The sequence below is a fragment of the Pseudonaja textilis genome, chromosome Z (assembly GCF_049901715.1).
Source record: "Pseudonaja textilis isolate UNSWEBS1 chromosome Z, rPseTex1.2, whole genome shotgun sequence".
NCBI classification, from domain to species: Eukaryota; Metazoa; Chordata; class Lepidosauria; order Squamata; family Elapidae; genus Pseudonaja; species Pseudonaja textilis.
In genome coordinates this window covers 53,250,548-53,267,625 of record NC_142008.1, presented here as the reverse complement: position 1 = coordinate 53,267,625, position 17,078 = coordinate 53,250,548, and the positions used below count along the sequence as shown (strand labels likewise).

At 34.6% G+C, this 17,078-nt stretch overlaps 1 protein-coding gene across 12 annotated transcripts in view; it reads right to left on the bottom strand.

Annotated features, from left to right (window-relative positions):
• The window catches only part of ATP2C1 (ATPase secretory pathway Ca2+ transporting 1), a 99,912-nt gene that overhangs the window by 42,087 nt on the left and 40,747 nt on the right, over positions 1–17,078 (bottom strand). For all 12 annotated transcript variants that reach the window (XM_087916683.1, XM_087916690.1, XM_087916687.1 and 9 more), the window contains 11 exons: positions 16,882–16,943; positions 12,103–12,211; positions 11,098–11,253; positions 10,142–10,210; positions 8,771–8,846; positions 8,597–8,663; positions 8,001–8,125; positions 6,601–6,698; positions 5,818–5,913; positions 5,651–5,740; positions 3,832–3,936 (listed from right to left, as the gene is read on the bottom strand). In XM_087916683.1, coding sequence (XP_087772809.1) covers positions 3,832–3,936; positions 5,651–5,740; positions 5,818–5,913; positions 6,601–6,698; positions 8,001–8,125; positions 8,597–8,663; positions 8,771–8,846; positions 10,142–10,210; positions 11,098–11,253; positions 12,103–12,211; positions 16,882–16,943 — 1,053 coding nt within the window. The remainder of the gene's footprint in view (positions 1–3,831; positions 3,937–5,650; positions 5,741–5,817; positions 5,914–6,600; positions 6,699–8,000; positions 8,126–8,596; positions 8,664–8,770; positions 8,847–10,141; positions 10,211–11,097; positions 11,254–12,102; positions 12,212–16,881; positions 16,944–17,078) is intronic.

Genomic DNA, 17,078 nt, shown 5'->3' with positions numbered 1-17,078 from the left:
ACAACCAAAATTGGGATTGTAACTTCCCTCACTAAGAAATATGGTCCTTAAGCAAATTATGAGCAATTGCATGTCCTTTTTTGTTACTATCATTAAATCTGGCTTCTTTCATTGTCTTTGCTTCTCAGAAGGTCACAAATGATGACACATGACCCCGGGATGCTACAACCAACATAAATACACGGCAGTGCCTGAATTCTCATCCCCTGATAATAGGATGCTATAACATCGTAAATACATGGGTCATCCATAAGTCACATACATGATAGTAATAATTTAACTATTATTAAATGATTAAACTGAGGATTGCCTATTCACAGGATTATTAACAGAAATTAAAGTTTCTGTGTTTCTTATCTTCATTTTTATTATATTATGTTTCTTATTATTTTCTTATGATTACATACTGCATTTCCCAAATAGAGATGGCTCATGGTCTCTTAAGGCCAACATTTTAATCATTCTTCCACATTAATTTTCATACTTTTTATCAATAGCATCAGAAAGAACATATCTTCCCCCTAAAGCGTCACAATAATCATCATTGTTATTCATTAAACATGAAATTCAGTTAACTGAACATTTAAAAATGCATCACAAATATCAATGATGGCTGACGGTTGCTGCCAGCATCCAAGTACATTCTTAAACTGTACAATGTTCTGAGTACTGCAGTTTTTTGTAGTCCACTTGTGTTATTCCAGGAAGCTGCAATTTCTTGATGTATTTTATAAAATTCTTGGATATGGTACCAAGTGCCCTGATGACAATGGGTATCACTGTTACATGTTTCATCCATAATTGCGTAGTTTTGATGGCAGGTTGCGCTATTTCATAATTTTTTTCCAGTTCTTTTTCTTCAACTCTGGCATCTCCTTTATTGATATCTATGGCAATATCAATAAATTGTAAGTTTTGGTTTTCAACAACTGTAATATCTGGTGCATTGTGTTCCAAATGACGATCCATCTGTATTCGAAAGTCCCATAAGACCTTCTCATTTTCAATAACTTTTTCCACTTTACGTTCCCATGACTTTTCAGATTCAGGTAAATCATATTTTTTATATAATGACCAGTGGATTAATTCAGCAGCTCGGTCGTATCTAGCTTTTGTAATCAGTTCGTGCACTTTTGTTGCATTCACATATTAAATGTGAAACAGTTTCAACTTTGTTGTTGCAAAGTCAGCAGTTTGGTTTGTCATTGGATTTTTGTATCTTCACTTTCATGGCATTAGTTTGTAGTGCTTGTTCTTAAGCAGCAAGTATTAAAGCTTCACTTTCTTTCTTGATGGTTCCCATCTTAACCATGCCCATGTCAAATTGTCATCACATTTTCCTTTAATGTTTTTCAAGTGCTGTCCATGAAAAGCTTTGGTTTTCCGTCTATTTAATCTGTCATCCAGCTGTTTTTCCTTATATTCTGCCTTTGTTTCTGTTGTTTTTATAATGTTCTCCATTTTCACAGCCTACAGCAATTTTTCTGTACTTTGGTTCACATAATCATTCAAACTTCATTTTTCTTCTTCTACAGTTTGATGGATTTGCAATAGCTCTCTGCCCTATTTTTCTTGGTAGATATAACCTGCCGATGTCACTTTGTAGATGTAAAGCCTGCGTGTTTTCCAGTCCAAGTTTTCCAGTTCAGCCAAAGTCCAGTTGACGATTCCAGCTGGGTAGCGTATCACTGGAACTGCCCATGTATTAATGACTTTAATTATGTTTCAAGCATTCAGCTTTGATTTTAATCTTTTGCGGACCTTCCTGATGTATTCCTTTTGTGTTGACTCCATTCAAGATGTTATCTGCTTCCAATATGCCTAGGCATTTGTAAATATCATCCTTTGCTAATGCTTATGCTTCCATTTCTCAGTTCTATTCCTTCTATGTTCTCCATTTTTCCTTGTTGCATGGATAATATAGCACATTTTTCAAGTCCAAAGTTCATTTTGATGTCATTGCTGAACAGTTGAACTGTGTTGAGTATTGATTTAAATCTAATGAGGCTTTTCACATACATTTTTAAGTCATCCATGGTAGATGGTTTATCTTGCCATGTTAGCTTGAGATTTGGTATCCCAATTTTGTGTTTCTTTCTGTCAATGGAACTAATGCGATGTTGAACCATAGTGGTGAAAGTGAGTCCCCTTGGAAGATTCCTTGTCTGATGTTGACTTCACCAATGTTCTCCCTATTTGCTGTTATAACTGTACAAATATTTTTGCTGATTCCAAAGTTTTCCAGACAGGTGTTAATCCATCTGTGGGGTAATGAATCAAATGCCTTCTTATAATCAATCCATGCCATATTTAAATTTGTTTTTCTTCATTTTGCATTTTTAGTACCATTTTGTCAATGAGCACCTGATCTTTTGTTCCTCTTGATTTTTTATAATTTCCTTTTTGTTTTACTGGATGCAAACTGTTTTTCATCAGATGACTGAATACTGAATTTGCCAGCATTCTTGTAAACAGTTTGAACATTGTTGTTTTTGATGTTGTTATTATTATTTTACACAAAAAATGACAGCGTACACAGCAAACGAGATAACTATGCTGGGTTTCATATCACAAATCACTAGTCAAACACTTCTCAAGCGTTTAGGACTCCGTGATGTATTGGTGGATTATGCAAGCGGATCCCAGTAAGGTGGCCTTCTGCAGCTGACCAATGGTGATTTTGTCAGTGCCAATTGTTTTTAAGTGCTTGCCTAGGTCTTTAGGCATAGCACCCAGTGTGCCGAGTACCACTGAAACCACCTGCACTGGTTTATGCCAGAGTCTCTGCAGTTCAATTTTCAAGCCTTTGATATCTGGTGATTTTTTCAAGTTGTTTCTCGTCGATTCTGCTGTCACCAGGTATGGCAATGTAGATGATTCACACTTTTTTCTTCTCCACAATGATATCCAGGATATTGTGTTCCAAAACTTTGTCAATCTGCATTCAGAAGTCCCACAGTAGTTTGCATGCTCATTTTCAACCACTTTTTCAGGCTTATGATCCCACCAGTTCTTTGCTACAAGCAGATGGTAGGTGCGAGACAAGTTCCAATGGACCATCTGAGCAGCTGTGTTTTACATTGTTTGTAGTCAGTCTGAGCAATTGTCTTGCAACAGCTCAGTGTGTGATCGATGGTTTCGTCCACTTCTTTGCAGAGTCTGCATTTGGGGTCATCAGCAGATTTTTCTATTCTGGCTTTGATTGCATACGTTCTAATGGCTTGTTATTGGGCTGCAAGAATCAGGCCTTCTGTCTCTTTCTTCAGTGTTCCATTGGTCAGCCATAACCAGGTCTTTTCCTTATCTACTTTTCCTTGGATCTTTTTAAGGAACTGCCCATGCAGTGCTTTGTTACACCAGCTGTCAGCCCAAGTTTGCATCGCTGTTTTTCTGTATCTATTCTTGGTTTGCTGCACTTTGAGCAGCTCCCTGTTGTTAACCTTCACCAAAGCTGGTTGTTGTTGTTGTTGTTATGCCATACTAGACCAAGTGATACATTGTTACAAGGCTGTAAAAGGTACTACAATATTAGAGATGCCTGTTACACATTGTCCTCAGCTGGGTTTACTTGTCCTTTTTCTCTCAAGCAATTATAATTATGTTACCTTCACTCTAAAATAAAGTATAACAATTTAAATTGTGTGATAGCCTTTAAATTGTAAGCTCTCTAGAGTTGTCTTAGCGAGATGAGTGGCATAGAAGTTTAATAATAAATAAAATAAATAAAATTTAGATTTCTGCTTTTAAATAAAATGGAGCAGAATTTAATCACTTATCAAAAACAATAGGTTGTAGGAAAATATTCCATTAAAAGTTTAGTAATGGACATACCTGTTGGATTCTATGTAGACACTTAACAGCCATCCATTTTTGCTCAGAACTGAAAGGATATTCTGCTTTTCTTATGTAATCCTGCTGGATTCCATCTAAACCCATCTATAACAAAAGATATTTCAGTTCTTCAACCTACAACCTTGACATCCTACTCATTTTACATACTTACGTTATTTACATCATTTCACTACTTCATTTATTTATTTCAATTGTATTCACAACTTTCCTTACTTTTAATTTCCCTTCAATACTTTTTATTAATAAAGGTTATAACTATAGTTATGTAGTCCAATTTCATTTCTCTATTTCACTAAAATTATTTCATTTGATTAGTAAAAATATTTTGCTAAAATTTGTTATCTAATGTTAAAACTATAATGAAAGAGTCAACATATTTTATTTTTCCAAAATCTTTAGATGGTCTATCAGAATTTTATACAATCCAGACATGATTTTTTGAAGCGTACTTTATCTCAGTCAAGAACCACTGTTTAGTTATTTATGCAGATAGACTATTCTGTTATATTTTTATTTTAAAAAAATCAAGGGTTAAAATTATTGTACATTAATTATAAAACTGAAAAACAGAATCTGATGTTTTGCCTAACAGAAACATGTAAAGGTCCAATCTTAAAATCTTTGCATAAGAAGAGTTGTAGTGATATTTTTAATACTGTTGGCTTATTCAGCATCAGAAGTTGAACATATACTATACCCTACACTTAATTACATACACTTCAAGTTTCCACCAGGTTCTTGTATTCTATCCATAGTATTATATCTTATGTTATCAATGCCTATAACCAAATCATAACAAGGTAATTTTCCTTTTTTAAAAAAATACTAGTGCCTAAGCTAAAGAAGCTTAACACTGAAGTTTTTATTAATTCTAGAACCATTTCAATTTCTAGAGACTTCAAATCATCAACTATTCTTTATTATTCAAACAGTAACTTAACTGATTAATTTATGACAATTTAGAAAAATTGAAATTAAAAGCTTCAAAATTCAACAGATAAGTTATAAGATGATTAGAATTTGAAATCTTAGCATTTTATTTAAAAATACAAAATATTTCTGGTTCACTATCAAAGAAAAATTAGAACACAAGCACTTTTTAAGGCTCTTGCTATATCTATTCACCATTAGAACTGCTAGTTCAGTTTTTTAATTGGATTTTATTCATTGGATTGCATTATATATTTATATATCTATATATAATACGTGTTTATGAGCACATATATTACTTGTTGTTGCATTGGTTCAGTTTTCATAGTAAGCTTCAACTAATAATAACATTTATACAACAAGTAGTCCTTGATTTGCAACAGTTTGTTTAATAACCATTCTAAGTTACAACATCATTGGAAAAAGTGCCTTATGACAATTTTTTACAAGATTATTGGGGTCCCCATGATCACATGATCAACATTTGGATATTGGCAACTGATTCATATTTATAACGGTTGCAGTATCCTTCTAACAAGCAAAGTTAATGGGGAAGAAGATTCATGTTAGTCAACTATGTGACTAACTTAACAACTGGGGTGACTGACATAACAACTGTGGCGAGAAAGATCATAAAGGGCACCAAAATTCAATTAACAAATGTTTCACTTAGCAACAGAAATTTTGGGCTCAATTGTGGATGTAAGTGGAGGACTACCTGTCTTACAATACTTTTGTTAGTCTAACGTTCTTTGTCCCAAACAACAAGAATAATAATAGAATCACAGCTTATCCTGTATGGTTTTTTTGGAAGATGTGTTTTATATTTTTAAATTAGTATCACCCATTGGTTCAGTGCACTTCCTACCTTCATAGCAAGAGCAATTAAGGCTCCTTCAGTTGGTTTTCCCATTAAAGTGTTGTTTCTAATTATAGCATCATTGCACACATACCCAGCCTACAAAGAAAAAAAATGTTACTATAAAAAACAAATGTTTCTATTTCAGAAGATAGTTATTTTTCTGCCAGGCTTACCTCAACAATTCTGCCAATAGATGGTTTGCTAAATCCATGAACAATATCACCTTCAACAATGACTTCCCCAAATCTATTATAGCCCACTCCAGTAACCTGTGATAAAATAATCAGCACATTTATCAAACCTTATGATCTTAAAAATAATGTAGGAAAATTAATGATTTGTTAAACACAAATCCTTGATTCTCCCTTATTTATTTAGTGCATGGCATATCATACATGGACTAGAAATATATATTAACATTTCAACTAGATTGTTAAAACACAATAAAATATGTTTTTAAAAAATCTATATTCAAATACCAATGTCTAGGCCATCTAACCATTGAAACACAGCATATACTTCTGGTTTTCAGCAAAAACTGTCAATGCGAGAAAATTGTTTAATTTAATGACTGCAGCATTTACTTAACAACTAAGGCAAATCATATTGAAAAATTGTGCCCAGCCGTGTGATGCCTTAACTTACAGCTGCAACAATTTACAATCATAATTCTAGATTCAATGACAAACAAGCATTACATGTATAAATGTATAATTTTGAAATAACTATCCAATAGTCCAGGGTTTCTCAACCTTGACAACTTTAAGATAAATGAACTTCAACTCCCAGAATCCCCCAGGCAATACATTGTAAATCCACATATTTTATAGTTGCCAAGGTTGAAAAATCCCAATTAGTCATAGAGGCTAATTTTCTCTAATAACAGCTAACCCCTAGGAAAAAGATTTCAGAACCATTACCCTTTAGTAAACAAAGTGTCACTGATGCTCACATACCTCAGCATGTAGTCCATCTGCTGTGAATATATGAGTAACAGTCATTTCATTTTTTGTCAGTGTACCAGTTTTATCTGAACAAATTACATTGCAACATCCTAGAAAGCATAAACAATATTATCAGTTTATTATTTGTGAGATTTAATTAGATAATGGAATATAAGAGCAAAATCTCTATCAAGAATCTAAAATAACAGAGAAGAATCATTGCTTAAGTCAGGGATAAGAAAAGTCCCACACTCTGTGGCGTAGCCATGTCATAAACCTCCAGGGTTTCAGGCCAATTCATTTTTAAAGAGAGGCCTTAGAAAGTTTTAGCATAATTCATGCTGGACCTGTACTGTTCACATTCCATCAGGAACAACTGCAAGGCAGCCGATTCCACCAATTTGCCCCTTTGACCAAAGGAAGGATTGGGATGGCCAAGTTAACAAGCACTTGCAGGTGCTCTGGATGAAGGATCTGCAAGTGTTGCTCTGCAACAGCCACCGTTTGGCTTTTCCATTTAGGAAGATGAAGACTATCATGATCCAAATCTGAAGAAATATATATTTCAAAATATTTTACTGGCTCCTCTCCATGATCTGGATAATTACTTTTGGAGCAGAACTTTGGATTGGGGCCTGACCTAATGATATACTCTAAGCAGCAAAAAGGTTCTTAGGTCCAAATTTATTCCTGATTTTTGGGTTTAGTTAAGGCAAGTCAACTAGTTTTCTCCAGATGAAAATACCAAATTCTCTCTTTTACACTTTTTACATTATTTATTATTAAATAGACAACATTTTGTCTATTTAATAAACCAGTTGTCAAACAGGTATTCCCTTAATAACATATAGTCATTCAATCGAATGCTTTGATTTTAGAACTGTTGCCTCAATTAAGAGTATACATGGATAGATATATCTCCCATAGAAAGGTTCTATAACTCTAATCATGCAAATATAGTAGTTTTCATTGCTATTCTAAAGCTTGGTTTTCTATCTGGGTAGGTATCATTACACTGTGAAACACAATGAATACAGTTAAAGCTATTTTTGATATGGTACAAAAGCTTGGCTATGGTCAATAGCTATACTACTGAATTCAGTTCAATGAGTTATATTTGCTCTTCCAAAAACAAGGCCTCATTAATATACAACAATTCAAGCTTAACTCTGCCATTTTAATTGCCTGCAGATTGTTTCTTGTAATTTTTAAACACAGTAAAAATATTCATCAGCATATATAGAAATGAGTTACTATTCCAGAAATAAAAGGGCTTAATATACTTTATTTAGTGGATTTTTGGAGCACTGCTTTTTATCCAATAACATGCCATTTATACTCAAAGTATTTTTAATACATGTTTAAATTATCCCGATATTTTTAGCAGTCTTTTATATTATAGTTAATCTTACCTAAAGTTTCAACGATTGGCAATTTTTTCACAATGGCCTGTTTCTTAACCATTCTCATTACACCAAGAGCCAATGTTACTGTTACAACAATTGGAAGACCTTCCGGGATGGCAGCAACAGCTAAACTGCAATATTGAAAGAATATGTTAATTAAGTTATATGTCAATATTAAATGCAGAAAAAATGACTTACACAGTTAAATTAGAGTATTGACAGATTTCATGAATAATTGCATTCAAAGAGAACTGGGGAGCTGACTGGTGTTTTGCTTTTTTCCTGTGAAATTTGAGGTTTCTAAAGCAGAAGCATACTTGTTAATCCAGAATTAATTCAAGTAGCATAGCTTAACTCTAAAATGTTTATTGAGATTACCACAACTTCCAAAACTCTTTTCTGCTGTATCATAGCAAGAAAAGTTAACAGTCAACTTAACAGTCTATATGCAAAATTGGGATTTTTTCCCCCACTTATTTGCACAGAGACGGAATCTATTAAATATATGACAGTCCTGAATGTAAGTTCTGCATTTCATGATGTTCTTTAGGGAATGAAATCTGTTTTTGTACAAGATAGTGGGCATAGAATAAGAATCTTACCTGACACCAATGGTAAACATGTCAAGGATATGTTTTCCTTGCAACCAACCAACTAACATAATTATTCCTATAAAAATAAATAGAACTTATAAACATCAATCCTTATTGATATTAACACCCTTCCCCACAATGCGTCCCAAATATTGATGATCAATAATTTAACTGATTCCTTACCAATTATACCGAAAGAATACAAGGAAAGCTGCTTTCCTAGTAGATCCATGCTTCTCTGCAAAGGTGTCTTTGGTGCCTTTATTTAAAAAAAATTGTCAGGCTGATATTATTAAACTCATTGATTTGCTGAATTTGCACAGTAGTTTCACATTCACTGAAATCATGCAAAAATTAGAGGATTAAACAATTTTAAAGAATTCCTTAGAAAAACCTTACACCTGAGAGATATGAAAGAAAAAATATTATAAATTTAAATTCTAAATCTTAAAGAATCTAAATTCAGGCTAGTATCCACTTCAAATTTTGTACAATGTTTGAACTTATTTCTGTACATCTGTATGTAATGATATAAACTATTTTAAGAGTAGTGATATTAGTCTGCCATGCAAGTTTGAAATTATTGAGGAAAAAACATTTCTGCATAGGTAGCATAGGTAGGCTGCAAATTATGACCTCAATTGGGACTGGGACTTCCATCAGTAAACAATTCAGACTTAGATGACTCACTGTGTGACCACGGTTTAGCAGTTCCAGTAGACCCAAGTGTGGTTCTTAGGCCAAGATAGTGCTGTTATTAGAATCTCATGCTTCTTCTGCCCTGCTGTGGTTGTCTTAACTTCAATTCCTCCCACTCGCCTATCTTCCCCCATCTCTGCCTTTTTGTATGTCCTGCATGCCTCCTTCTCCCTATCACTGCTGCATCCCACTGCCCACAGTTGCTATTTTCTTCCTCCTGCTTGTAGAGGGGGATCCAGGTGCTTGGCAAGGCAACTCTAGGGTGCACATATTGAGAATGGGGAGAGCCAGTGATAGTTTCTTGGGCAAAAGTGGAGGCTCTTGGGGATGCATGGTTGGGATGGATTTGGAAGAAAGGAAAGGACTGTAGGCTTTCATGAGTGCTGTGTACACTCTGCAACTCACACAGCAGCCAGGGAACCACTTCTGATCTCCCTGCTGTCAATGCATGCATCCCAAAGCTGCACCCTTACCCAGCACCTAGATTCTGGGCAACCAGCAGGAGAGGAAAGATGGCAAAGATAAGCCACCAGTAGTGGGAAATATGGTAGCAGGGGCAGCAGAGGTAAGTGGTGGAGTGTTGGGCTACCCAAAAGAGCAAAGATAGGGAGAAGACAGATGGAGAAGGAGGTGAAGCTCCCCTGCAGTCATGAGTGTGGGTGGGCCCAAATTTTGATAATGTGACTTCAAGGGCACTGCAATTACCATAACTTCAGGCATGAGTTGTAAATACTTTTATTCAATACTATTCTAACTTCTAACAGTGATTGACTGAATGGTTATAAATTAATAACTAGTCAAGGTTTATATATTAGTTAAGGTTTACATTAATATTATTTGTGAAATGTTACTTACTTCTTCTGCTTGCATCATTTTGAAAACCTCACCAAATTCAGAGTTTTCACCAGTTCCAATAACTATCCCCTACAAAACAGAAGCAAAAAGATTAGAAGTAAATTGTTTAAAATTGCTCTATTCAGGAAGTCAATTTGGTTTGCCCAAATTTAATTTTTAGAAAAAAATATAAACAAATACTCAAGGATTCTGAATAGTTAAAGCAGAACTAATCTGTGTTGACTAAATTTCTAAATACATTCTTAGAAATATAAGATGTACACTACAAAATGTAATCAATGGTGGTCTAGTCCAGTATTCTTTGCAACAAAGAAACAGTAAGTGACTCCACAGAATCTGACATACAAAGTTTAAGTTCTTAGTTGCATTGATTACTCATTACATAAATAAATATTTCAGTTATGATTCCATCTTAATTAAAATAAATATATTTAGCACAATTAGTTTCAAAATAATGTCAGCGTTCCAGGGAACCTCCATTCCTATCAGTAACTCCAAGACAAGCATAATCTCAAAAGTACCTTTATTAGAATAGCACCTGGCACATCTGTGGAATTTCGAAACTAAAAGTTTCCCAGACTTCCCACAATGACCCAAACTACAAACCATCCCCTTTTCTCTCATCATCACATCACATGAACCAATCCCAAAGTAACTTCTTTTTTGTTTCTGCACCAGACTCTATGACCTTGAACTAACAAAAGAATTCTATTTTGTCTACTTAGAGCTACCCAATAAAAATCACCCCCCCTCCCACTTTCTCAAGCTGTGTGGCAGCGATGAATGAGGATTCCAAAGCTGACAGTTGTGAACAATTCATTTTTCAACACTTTCAACAAATTACAAACAGGCAACTGAAAATATTCATGATATATTTTCCAAAAATATTTAAAATACATATTCTATCTCTGATCTATTTCTTTAGAATTAGTCTGATAACCTTTGAAGAAAATTACCTTGGCTTTTCCACATCGAACAAGTGTTCCCATAAAAGCAATATTGCTTCTTGATGTCAGATCTCCATTCATAGCAGCTGGTTGGGGAGAAGTGCATTTAGAGCACGGAGTTGTCTCACCTGTCAAACTCGATTCATCAATAGAGAGATCAATTGCCTTTGAGAGCAAACAGATAAAATTAAAAAGTGCATTCTATTATGCATTATGCTTTTTTAAAGTGGTAGGGGCTGTACTCAACAGTGAAACAACTGTTCTATTAGGGGATGGAGGATAGTGAGCAAAATTGAGATGTTACTTAAAGTAAATCCTTTCATTTGAAGTGCCCTATGTTGTACTTATATTACACATTCCAGAGATGTTACTTAAAGTAAATCCTTTCATTTGAAGTGCCCTATGTTGTACTTATATTACACATTCCAGAGTAACTTACTTTAGGTTTTATCTCTTTGATTTTATATTATTAACAAATCATACTATAGAAACAACAGGGAAACAACATGTATAATCAGAATTCAGGTAACACATTACTTAGGGAAACAAATCCTACCTTTGAAAGCTTTTCACTTTTCCTTTTTCACTTATAAATATATAATAATGCTGTTAGGAAATTCATAATGAGTTAGCTCTTTAAGATAACTGAATGACTCAAAATTAAAACTATTAAACATTCTGTCCTGAAATATAAATTGTATCTTTTGAAAATAATCAACAATTCATCTAAATATCTTAAAACCTTAGATAAGTATCACAACTGTTCCCCAAATATTTAGAAGCATAATCATATCTGGTATTTCCAGGGTCACCTAAAACCACTAGATGAAAATGTAATAGAACTGGATTATCAAGTCACAAAAGGAACATAAAATAGCTCCAAGAGTAGGAGGACTTACATTTTTACTTGATACAACATTATAGTATTCAGTTGTTAAAATTGGCTTATGAGTGCACATTGTTACAAATCTAAAGAGAAGTCAGTTTTATTATTTACTATCATTGACTTCATACCTCAAATAAGCGCAAGTCTGCAGGAACTCTATCACCCACTGACAGGCAGACAGTATCTCCAGGAACTAAGTCTCTTGCAAGTGTATGTTCTACCCTTCCTTCTCGAACACTGGAGAGACATAAATAGATAAAAACCTAACAGAATATATTATTCCTTCACATTTATTTTAAGAATTAAAAAGAAAATACCTTTACATTTAACAGCTAAATAAGACCACAATGCACATTAGTCCTATCCTGATGGTATTCTAAAAAGCCCTAATGACCTGTAGAGGTAGATGGGAATGACCTTGGAAGACAGGAGGAAGAGCCACAGACAAGATAATCATCATGCAAAAGGCATCTCAATCTACAGAAACAGAAGAGATGTGGGAAGCATTTTAGATTAGACCCCCACTAGTTTTCCACTGAGTAGAAGGAAAGGAGGGAAAGAATAGTTTCAGACTGGCAAGATTTTGTTAATTTAACTTTACAGTAAGGATATAGAGAGTATCTATGTGCTTCTTCACTGGATTATCTCAAAGGGCTAATAAGACTTGATTATTTTCCAAAGGTTTGGGTTAAAGTGATTAGAACATGTAAGATACATTTGCATGTATAAGTGTGGATGACCAGATTTATCATTTTCTACCCCCCCTTTTTAAAAAAACATTTCTACTTATATTGTATTTTCTACCTTCTTTAGTTTTATGTAAGCTACCCAGAGTCAATCTGGGCTTATGCAATGCCTACATTTAATAAATTAAAAAAAACTATAATTATAATCTTTGATAGCCTTTGTGTATACTTCTGGATAAAATTTGATTGATTTGCTATATTAAACATCTTCCCTTTCAGATATTTGTTCCATTTGAAGTAAAAATTGTGACTGAACTTCATCAATATGAACAGAAATCAAAATGCCAACTATTTTTTCTCCTTTATTAAAATTCCTTTGAAATTTGTATCATGAATGTTGAATATTAAAAAAACATAATGTGGTTTTTGCACAATGATTTTTCCACATCTATAATTTGCCAGATTTTTAATGAACTATTGTACAGAATCAAAACTATGGTCAGGAGCTGTCTTATGGAATCTCTTTAAAAAGATCATTTTAGAGAGAGCTGGATTAAAAGCAGGTTTGCGTGGACTCATACAAATTGATGGAATTTAAGGTATGCATGTTTGAATACAGGTCAGTATAATTTAATAGCCACAAATTCCAACAATTTATATATAAATGATAAAAACCTTAAAATATGGGACTTCCGGTTTGTAAGGCTTTGGCGGTGGCAGGAATCTGCGATCGTGCGCAGTTCCTGCTGTGCTCGCTGCTGGAGTGCCCCCGATCCAGCTGGATTTGGAGGCTATGGTTACCCCGTAGAGGTAACTGAAGACAGGGGAGATCCGGATAGGGGTCCGGGAGTATCGCAACCCCCCTCCTCAGCCAGCACAACTCCCTTTTCCAAAGGCGGTGGAGCAGCGGTCAGCAATGACTGCCACAAAGAAGCTTGCAGCCGGACAAGATTGTGCAGGAGGAAGTCTAAAAAAGTGAAAGTTTTTGGCTGAACCGGGACAATAAGGAACTTCTAAATACCCTGGAAATTTAATTTTTTCAAAGATACATTGTTTCCTAAGAAGATCGTAAACGCAGCGGAAGAAAGTGGAAAGGGAAAGTTATATTTTCTCACTCTCCTTCCCTACGGAAATAGCAGATGGAAATCCGAAAAACCTGCTTTGGCACAGAAGGTAGCTAAACTTGAAAATTAAAGCCAAGGGGATATTAACATTCGAACTAAAAACTAAAAAATTTTTTTGCTATAAGTGGGAAGAGAGAGGTAAAGAACTTATAAGACTTCCAAAAACTCATTTTGGAACTGTGTAATTGAATTTTACCCCAGGAAGAGAAAATATAAAAAGAAGAAAGTGCTAAATGAAACAGTTTGTTCTGATTTGGATTGCTTTGTGACTTTGGGACTTTTGGAAACTATTCCTTGAAAGACTAAAAACATTTGGGTTGTTTAAAAAAATTTTTTTTTTTTTATAATGGAATTATCTGCTGAAGAATTGGAAATGGAATTCCAAAAGTTAAAAGAAGAGGAACAAGAAGGCAAGGGCTCTTCTGGATCTATCTTTCACTTTTTAGAAATGGCGATTTCTACCTATCAAGAGCTACAACAACAAGAAAGCTGAGATGAAGAAGAAGAAGCCATCTTTAATGGACAAATAATCTTAGTTGAGGAAGAAAAGAGAAAGAGGGGAAAGAAAATGGAGAATTCAGAACTTAAAAAAGCAACCAAGAAAGGGAAAAATAAGGTGAAAAATCGATACAATGTCAGAAAACAACAGAAAAGAGGAATACAACAGAGAGGGGAGACTAAGAGAGCAGAGATTGAGAGATGGGGGGGGTAAAAAAAGGCTAGAATTGACAAGAAAGGAAGGGAAAAAGGGAAGAGAAGTCACAAAGGCTTAAAACAAGATGTTAAAAAACAGGGTTTTTTTAGAGAAAGGGTAAAATACAATTTAAAAAAAAGATTCTGCAAAAGTACATAAGACTGTATTGTAGATATTAGTATTTGAAATAGAGTTAGAAAATTGGAATATTATATGAGTTAACAATACATTAAAGGGAATGTATAAAATGTCTAAAATTTAATAATAGAGTTTAATTTCCTATGGAACATTGTTTTTACTATATGATAAGCATATTTTTTCTTTTTCTTATTATTTTAAAATGTAGTATTTAGAATGTACTAAGCAGAATAAGTATGGAAAGTATGTATTATTTTAAGTGTTAAATTTAGGTGAAAGATAAAAAGGTGTCATACTTCAACCAGTGATTACAGGAGAAATATTGTATTAGAAAGAAAAGATAAATAGATAATTGAAAAAGAACGGACAAAAGATGCAAGTATAATGATTTAAACTGAGATGAAATAAATAAAATAGAATTAAGAGAGTGAATAGAGGAGAGAAAATATATAGAAAATACAGAATGTTAAATAAGATATGAAATAGTATATAAGGTGAGCATGAATTTGATTTATGTCTGCACAAAAAGATGTAACCCGGGGTTAAGCCGCTTTCCAAAAAGAAGTTTTATGTATTTATGTTTTGTGTTTTGTTTGTCTATGTTTGAATTAATAAAACTCTAGAAGAATGTTGGAAGAGAACAATGAAATTGTAAACAAGACAGATGGAAGTATACAATGAATAAAGATTTAGAAATTAAGGTAAAAGAAATATAATTGAAAAGGGAGAAATAGAGAGAAGTTGGAAAAAGATATGAAGTTGAATATATAAGATAAATATGCATTTCAAATTGTGTTTGTATGGAAATGTGATAATCTGGAACTATTCTTTTTTAAAATAAGATGTTTTATTTGTTTTGTTAAAATTCAATAAGCAGTTCTTAGAAAAGATGTCTTATGTTCTTATATTCTATGTTTTGTTTGTTTGTGTATTGTTTTTAAAAAAATTAATAAAATTTGTTATTTAAAAAAACCTTAAAATATGACATATTTGAAAGATTGTACATTTTTATTTATATGACTATGAACTATTTCTCTGCCCATATGCACATTTTCAACAAACTAGATTCCCCCTTCAAAAGGTCAATTATCATCTGGTGGCTCAAAAATGTCTGCATTCACTATTCTTTCAATGAAAAAAGAACATAAAAATATGTCATTTAAAGCAGTGGTCCCCAACCTTTTTTGTACCAGGGACCAGTTTCACGCAGAAACACTTTTTCAAGGACCGGCGGGGGGGAGATTTTTTCAAGGAGGGGGAGGGGGAGGACTCCGAGTTTGGTGGTTTGCTTGCAGATGCTTCATTACCTGACTAGATAACATCTGATGTTGTTACCTAGTTGGGTAATAAAACAGGTGTCAGGTGTCTGCCTCATTCCTCTCTCAGTCGCTCTCTCTCGCTCCTCCACCAGCCCAGGAAGAAACTGCTTCAAAGAAGCCGGCAGGTGGCTTTTCCTGTCGGCGCAGCTCCTCAAAGCGCCCGTTCACCCCCACCCCGCCGCCCGCAGTTCAATCCAGTGCTCCGTTCTGCCTGCCTGCCTGCCCGCCTTCGTTTCTGGTTGTTTCTGAGCAGCTTCGGCTGAGTAAAAGAGGCGAATAGTTATTATTCTCAGCCAAAGCTATTCCGAAACAACCAGAAACGAAGGCAGGAAGGCAGGCAGAACGGAGCACTGGATTGAACCGCGAGCGGCGGGGTGGGGGTGAACGGGCGCTTCGGAGGATCTGCGCCGACAGGAAGAGCCACCCTGCCGGCTTCTTTGAAGCAGTTTCTTCCTGGGCTGGTGGAGGAGCGAGAGAGCAACTGAGAGAGGAACGAGGCGGGAGGAAACCGAAGCCGCTGAGCCGGAGAGCAGGACAGGCTTTGGTTGCTTCCTCCCTCCCCTTCTTTCATTTGTGTCCTTGATCCCTGATCCCAGCAGCATTCACCGAAGGTGAAGAAAGCCGCCATTTTTATTTTATTTTTATTTTCTTTGCGGCCCGGTACCAAATGATCCACGGACCAGTACCGGTCCGCGGCCCGGTGGTTGGGGACCCCTGATTTAAAGAATTCCCGCTCATCGTTTATTTTCTAAGAATATTTCATACTATTCTTCACTCTAATCTTTAAATTTAATTTAAAATTAAATTGAAATAATCAAAATAATTACTGCTAAACAGAAGCCAATTCAAATAAATCACAGGTTCAGTCATTTTGCATAATATGAAATTAGATGTGCATCTTCAGACATGTCACATACATGTAAAACCAGAATAAGCTACTCCTTACCAGTGACATTCTGGAGGTACAAGTTTACTCAATTCTTCCAGAGATTTTTCAGAACGATATTCCTGCAAATACAAAGCATGAAATTAGAGACCAGGCTTTAGTATATGCACAAGATTTCTGAATGTTTGTACTTCCGTAGTTGATTTGGTATTTTCTACATGTGCAAAATTATTAACTGATTTTTTTTTTTCTCTGAG